This window comes from Oryza brachyantha, chromosome 3, assembly GCF_000231095.2.
Source record: "Oryza brachyantha chromosome 3, ObraRS2, whole genome shotgun sequence".
NCBI lineage: Eukaryota > Viridiplantae > Streptophyta > Magnoliopsida > Poales > Poaceae > Oryza > Oryza brachyantha.
Window position 1 is genome coordinate 19,351,098 of NC_023165.2, and position 7,112 is coordinate 19,358,209.

Here is a 7,112-nt window from a genome sequence, read left to right on the forward strand (position 1 = left end):
CTTTTTTTATCGCTAAGAACATCTATGTAAAATTTTACTTATAAATTATTTTTATTTATAAATATGTCGTTTGACTTTTTTCCATCAACAAGCCAAATGACGAGGGTTCAAGTATATCTCCCTAATAATTTACTTTAGAGAATTTCAGATGGAAAAAATGATCTTAATTTCTTGACCAAGAATTAACATTTTGTTACTGCAAAGGCATATATGCGTAACTTCAGTGTTTAGAAGGTGTAAAAATAATATTTCTTTTTTATCTTGCTAATGACATTCATTGATTAGGCTGGCTACGGATTACCTCCATCTAATCATCCACCTTGAACATTTTTTCCGAAACAACTACCTATCTCTTCCTGTTTGATACTTCAAGCAAACTCAATTCTTGTGATAAAGGGCGAAAGTTTCAAATCATGTAGGGCACCTATATCATAATTGAGGTAAATAACATATTGTCAAATTGTAAATGATACTTTGAATTGAGTAGGTCATAACCCAAAGGAAATCAATGAATTGTCAATGAATTTGGAGATGATAAGCACACAGAGAAGATAACGGGTAAAGTTAACCACGACATTCTTCCCTCTCTGCTAAGCGAACATTAATAGCGAATATAGAAGAAAAAAAAGATAACCGCAGCATTCTCCAAAAAATTACATGTTAGCGATGTGCCGTGAAAGCTCAATCTCTTAATATGACGTATTTCAATTTGTAAATGATTATGAATATACTATTAAGCAACTTATCAAACAATTATCTTCATAATAACTATTCAGAAAAAAGAAAAGGTATCTAAATACTTCGTTTTTGTTTATGAGGGTGCTGTAGAGAACTATTGCTATATTGAAATATGGGCGTGTTCGTTTGGGTTTATTTTAGGGTAAGTTATTCGACGCAGAAAATATAGTAACAAATTAGTACACGATTAATTTATTATTAATTATAAAAATTTAAAAAATAGATTAATATGATATTTTAAAGCAACCTTCCTATAAAACTTTTTCGAAAACACACACCGTTTAACAGTTCGGTAACGTGCGCGCGAAAAACGAGAGAATCTAGATAAGTAACCAGAACAGTTGTACGTGGCTTATGTCTCCTTAAGAGGCTGTTTGAAACAAGGGGCTAAACTTTAGCCCCTTGTCCCATCAAATGTTTGGATCGTTATTATAAATAGTAAACATATACTATTAATTAAACCCATCCATAATCTTGGACTAATTCGTGAGACGAATCTGTTGAGCCTAATTAATCCATGATTAGCCAATGTGATGCTACAGTAAACATGCTCTAATTAATTAGGCTTAAAAATTTATCTCATGGATTAGCACACACTTATAAATTAGTTTTTTATTAGTCTATGTTTAATACTTCAAATTAGTGTCCAAACATCTAATGTGACATAAAACTAAAAAGTTTAGCTCCATCTAAACAACCCCTATACATATGACAATATATAAGATATTGTTTTAGATTATGGCCATGTTCTTTCAGCTAGATTTATTCTTAGAGACAACGGTCATATAGATTTTTACTAATTTTGGATGAAGATACACTAGTAACTTTATCTTATTAACTTGTTTATCTCATTCTAGTCAGGTGAATTTAGTTTCAGCACCATCTTTTCTCTTCTGCTAATGCTTATAAAGTAAATTTTGAATTTTTAACCTTAATTTTGGAATAGATTTTGGGACTTTTATTTTTTTTCCAAACTTAGCGTTTAGATTGCAAAAACTATGTTTATAAATTTTTATTTACAAATATAAGCCAAGCGATCACCCATTTGTCTTTGTGGGATTTTTTTATACTAGTGTTGCTAGGTGTTGGTTTCGTATTATTTACATTATTCCTCTCAAAATATAATTATTTTTAATATTTAAATCTTTATAAAAAATAATGATTTCCAGCACTACTTGTAATATTAGTTATCTCATAGATACATTTCCATTTTATCTTTACCTACGTTCCACCCATCAACATACAGTAGTATTCTGTCTTAAGATTAATCTCCGGTAAATAAACTAGAAATATTTATATTTTTAGATGGAGACAATAATAAGGGGTTCTAGCTTCTCTTGAATTAAAATCCGAATATTCAACCATTATCTTGAAAAGAAAGAAAGGAAAAAAAAAAGAAAAAGAGAACGTAAATGTATGTGCGATCCGAAATCCCCCGCCCGCTGCAACGCGGGGCCGCGCCACGCCCAAATCCCCAAAAACGTATGTACCCGCCTCCGCCTCGCACGCACCCCCCACCCTTTCAATTCGTATTCGCCCGCTCAAAAAGATTCCCGCGCCTTCTCCTCTCCCCGCGACCCCGCCTCCATCTTCCGCCCGAAACGCTCCCAAAATTTTCCAAATCCGCACCAAAAAACCCCCAAATCTTTCCCTCTCCACCGAATTTCCAAACCACGGTAGGGGAGCGATGGCTTCCCTCCCTCCACCCCGAATTCCTTCGAATCCAAAATTAATGGCGGCCATCTCAGTCTCCCTCCCTCCCTCCCATTTCTGATTTCTGGCTCGGCTACTTAATCGCCATCCCCGAGCCACCGCCCAGTCCCTCCTCCGCCTCTGCCTCCGGTCTCGCTCCTTCACCGCCGCCGCCTGCCTCGCCTCGCCGCGCTCGGAGGAGGAGGAGGAGGAGACGGAGCCGATGGCCGACAAGGAGAACAGCGCCGCCGCCGCCGCGCAGCCCCGCCTTACCCGCGCCGCCGCCAAGCGCGCGGCCGCCGTCACCGCCGTGGCTGTCGCCGCCAAGCGGAAGCGCGTCGCGCTCAGCGAGCTCCCCACGCTCTCCAACGCCGTGCTCAAGCCGCGGCAGCCGCAGCAGCCTAGGGCTAAGAAGGCCTCCCACGCCGCCGAGCCCAAGAAGCCCGCCCCGGCGCCGGCGCCGGCGGTGGTCGCGGTCGGCGATGACGATGAGGAGGGGGATCCACAGCTCTGCGCGCCCTACGCCTCCGACATCAACTCCTACCTCCGCTCCATGGAGGTACGCGCGCTTCTCCTCCTTGCCACCCACCTCTTCCCTCGGCGGTCTCCATTTTCCAAGATCTAACGGGCCGACGCGTGCGCAGGTGCAAGCGAAGCGGCGGCCGGCGGCGGACTACGTCGAGACGGTGCAGGTGGACGTGACGGCCAACATGCGGTCCATCCTGGTCGACTGGCTCGTCGAGGTCGCCGAGGAGTACAAGCTCGTCTCCGACACGCTCTACCTCACCGTCTCCTACATCGACCGCTTCCTCTCCTCCAACGCCATCAACCGCCAGAAGCTGCAGCTGCTCGGCGTCTCCGCCATGCTCATCGCCTCGTAAGCGCTACCGCCCATCCCATCCCATCCCCGCGCTGTTCGTGATTACTCAGATTAGTTCAAGAATCTATCTTTTCTTACCTTGGATTGGTTGGGTGGATCCAGGAAATATGAGGAGATCAGCCCCCCAAATGTGGAGGATTTCTGCTATATCACTGACAACACCTACATGAAGCAAGAGGTGGGTACTGATCTCTTTTTGTTTATGTGCCAGATTACGATTTGATTTAAGATCTTGCAAATCTTCAATGCCAAATTTCTGATTGGGTCGTGTTCTTGTTGCTTATGTGGATGTATAGGTTGTCAAGATGGAGAGAGATATACTGAATGTTCTCAAGTTTGAGATGGGCAATCCTACAACCAAGACGTTCTTGAGGTAAACCACAAACCAAATTAGTCCGAAATGTTTTTTTGTTAATCACCATGGATCTGTTTCTAAATATTTTGCTTTGTGTGTGTTTCCTACTCTGTTTTTCAGGATGTTCATGAGATCTAGCCAAGAAGATGATAAGGTAATAATGCACAAATCTCATCTGCTATATTTATTCCTAAGTTACTTGATTCCTATGTACATCCATGGTTGATCTCAATTCTTTGTGATTATTGCTGCAGTATCCTAGCCTTTCCCTGGAGTTCATCGGGAGCTATCTTGCCGAGCTGAGCCTGCTGGAGTACGGCTGTGTCCAGTTCTTGCCATCTGTTGTTGCAGCCTCAGTGGTGTTCGTCGCGAGGCTGACCCTTGATCCAGACACCAATCCTTGGGTATAGAAACAATTCCATTCCATCCAAAGCTTTTACCTGAACCATCTCTTGTGAAATGGCAACTCAGCTGTAACTTTGGATGCAGAGCAAGAAGCTGCAAGAAGTGACCGGCTACAGGGCGTCTGAGTTGAAGGACTGCATCACTTGCATACATGACTTGCAGCTAAACAGGAGAGGGTCATCTCTCGTGGCCATCCGGGACAAGTACAAGCAGCATAGGGTAAGCTTGAAATCTTTCACAACTGCAGAGTCTTCCTGACAGCTTGTTCATTCAGTTCCTAGTCTAATTGTGGATTCATCTCTCTATCAGTTCAAGGGCGTATCGGCATTGCTACCTCCTGTTGAGATCCCTGCATCATACTTCCAAGACCGAAATGAGTAGGTGTTCCTGGATGATGTAGTGAAATTAACATTTTGAGATTTCCTCAAGATAGATCCATGGTGACTGAAGTTGAAAGGGGGGATGTTTCAGTCCAATTACATTGCAAGCATTGTCCTACCTTGGATGCTGCAGTGTCAAAGCTTAGCTAGGAGCTCATAGGGTTGATTTATTAAGCTGAAGCTTAGGAGTACTTCAGTAGGGTGCTAGGCATGTGGAGAGTTGTACCTCTGTAATATATTCATACATTACAACCTGATGCCTTAATTTTGGGGCCAGAACTGCAATACTTAATTTGCTAGTTATGCCAAATTTTGTTTGGTATTGGTTATTGATTCTTTTGTTCTTATAGCTTGAGTATTATGACTTAAGAGTCAAGATGCTTCTTAGTGGGATCATACATGAGGAGGTCAGAGTTTGTTGGCTACAACTCTAAACAGCATGGTGTATGCAGTATGCACCAAGTGATGTGCTCTTCACTTTAAATGTTTCTTAGTCTTAAAATGCCTGGTGATCATTCCTAGCACAATGCAGTGTTGTAATGCTGTCACCCGTAAGAACATCTGAATTCATGAGGTTCCCAACTATTTTTTTGTAGCGGCCTGGCAAATCATGTATGCCTGAAAGGAGTAGAGTTGTAATCTGCTGGTCCTTTTCTCTTTTGGGGTCTCTGTGCCTATCCCGAGTTTAACGTAACCTGGGTTGTTCTGAACTAAACATCACGTTTTGCTTCTTTGGGAAGTTTGTAAACTCACCATGAACCATATGCACGGATAGAAGTCTTGCTGATGATTTTTCCTGAGTTTGCTCATCTTCATACCTGGCAACTTAGTCATTGCAAGGACTCACCTCAATTTCTCAGTTGATCATGTTTTCAGCTTAAAAAAGAAGAGAACTACAGCGTGTTCACTCCAGTTTTGGGATATTCTGGGTTGCAATGAGACATGGAGTTAACAAAGTACTGAATAGCCAATTCCACATACTGGGGTCTTCAACTTATCTAGGGTGACCATGTGGCTGTTTTTTTTAAAAAAATAATTTATACACATGTTCTTGGTGATCTAAAAGTAAAAATTAAAAAATAAAGTACGATAAAAGATATCAATTTTAAATTTAAGGTGAATATTATAAGGTTGAAAATTTGAATGTGAAAAAATGAGACCCATATTGCTTGACTAGAAGACTACTCCTGCGCAAGACTTTTGTTGTTTTTCCATTTTACTCACCGAACTCAGTTGAGTTCATAATCTCCAACATGTTCAGGTAGGTACCATAATTCATACAAATATTTCGAAGTCACATGTTTCCTTAATCCAGTCGAAAAAAGAAAGGACGAATTTAGTTCCCACAGTTGCTACTTTGTTTTGCCCTAATGAGATGTGCTTTTAATGGATTTTTTAAAATAAAACAAAGAAATACATGCCCATGGAAAAATGGTACAGTTAGACTTTTATTTATATATGTTGTCCCAATGCTCTTCATCTTCTCTATCTGTTTTCCATAGTAAACAAAACAACATTCCTTAACCCTGCCTAATCCAAGGTCATAGAATTAAATGCCAAGACATAGGCATACCATCACCAAGGTTGACGTGGCAGGCCAACCAATGGCGCTGCGTGGTGTCATTAGCTCGTTATCTAATACTCGTGGAGTCACGCTAGAAGATATTTTGGCATCCTCCATAAGGATTGCAACATGGTCCCTAACGATGAAAATGAGATAATCTAGGAAAGACTGAAGGAGTCACTTGAATACCCCAAAGAGGTGGAAGCCTGATTGAAGAAGAGAGCCCTCACGAAGGTGAGGTTCGATTGGATGAACTATAAATGCAAACTCATTTGCGAGTTTGTCAAGATGGTGCCATGCACTCCATTTAAGGTGTATCTCTAGATAAGTGAGCAAGTGTAGGACACGTTCGTTGTTCTCAAGATTTCTGAGGAATTTTGGGCGATAGGTGAGGCCTATTGTGACTTGCAAGCTCAAAAGGACCATCCCCAAAGACTAGGGACGAGAGGCCCTATTGAGAAACATGAGATCTGGGACATGGCTCGCACGCGAAAAGGCACGCTCTGTCGCAAGGCGCCTTGGATTAAGACAAGTATTAAATGCCCTAGGCTACACGCCTTACCTAGGCTCTAGTTCTCGAGTTCAGGCACCTGTGGAAGCCCCTTGTGGTATAAAATGAGACCCTTGCCTTAGGAAAAAAGAGGAGGAAAGAAAAAAAGACTCGAAAGGGACTTAGTGTGCTTGGTCACAAAGCTGAACTGGGGGTGTAATCCCTTGCACCCCGAGTAACTCATCACAAGAGTAGGGTATTACACCTTTCGGTGACCCAAATCTATATACTAAGTTGTGTCAGCACCACCCCAAGGGGCCTGATCCCCCGGCTGAACTAACAAAGGGGGCTTGTAGCTTCCCGCTAAAGGAGATTCACTCTCGGACACCAGCTAAAACAACTCGACCGGTTGATCCAAGATTGACATCGGACAATCTGGCTTAATATCGATCACGCGATCATGTGTTGATCGAATGGTGATTTTGATTGTCCGGCTAGTTCACTGTTTGATGTGGTCATGTGTTGGGTAAATGCGACAGTTATAGGTTTTCTTTATGTTTAAAAAAGAGCATACTATAAAGAGGGACTTTTAGTACCTTGATGTTCTA

At 42.0% G+C, this 7,112-nt stretch overlaps 1 protein-coding gene across 1 annotated transcript; it reads left to right on the forward strand.

Moving 5' to 3' along the window:
- Nucleotides 1-2,503: 2,503 nt before the first annotated feature.
- Nucleotides 2,504-4,852, forward strand: LOC102713065 (cyclin-A3-1). Its single transcript, XM_006651531.3, has 8 exons — nt 2,504-2,989; nt 3,075-3,307; nt 3,413-3,488; nt 3,607-3,683; nt 3,786-3,819; nt 3,920-4,069; nt 4,155-4,289; nt 4,380-4,852. Exons 1-8 carry the CDS (start codon nt 2,654-2,656, stop codon nt 4,449-4,451), a joined length of 1,113 nt encoding a protein of 370 aa, XP_006651594.2. The 5' UTR covers nt 2,504-2,653; the 3' UTR covers nt 4,452-4,852.
- The last annotated feature ends 2,260 nt before the right edge of the window (nt 4,853-7,112 follow it).

Excerpts from the sequence above, each read along its gene's own strand:
- LOC102713065 (XM_006651531.3), top strand. The coding sequence starts at position 2,654 with ATGGCCGACAAGGAGAACAGCGCCGCCGCCGCCGCGCAGCCCCGCCTT. Across the intron at positions 3,820-3,919 it reads CTAGCCAAGAAGATGATAAG|TATCCTAGCCTTTCCCTGGA; the intron begins GTAATAATGCAC and ends TTATTGCTGCAG. Across the intron at positions 4,070-4,154 it reads ATCCAGACACCAATCCTTGG|AGCAAGAAGCTGCAAGAAGT; the intron begins GTATAGAAACAA and ends CTTTGGATGCAG.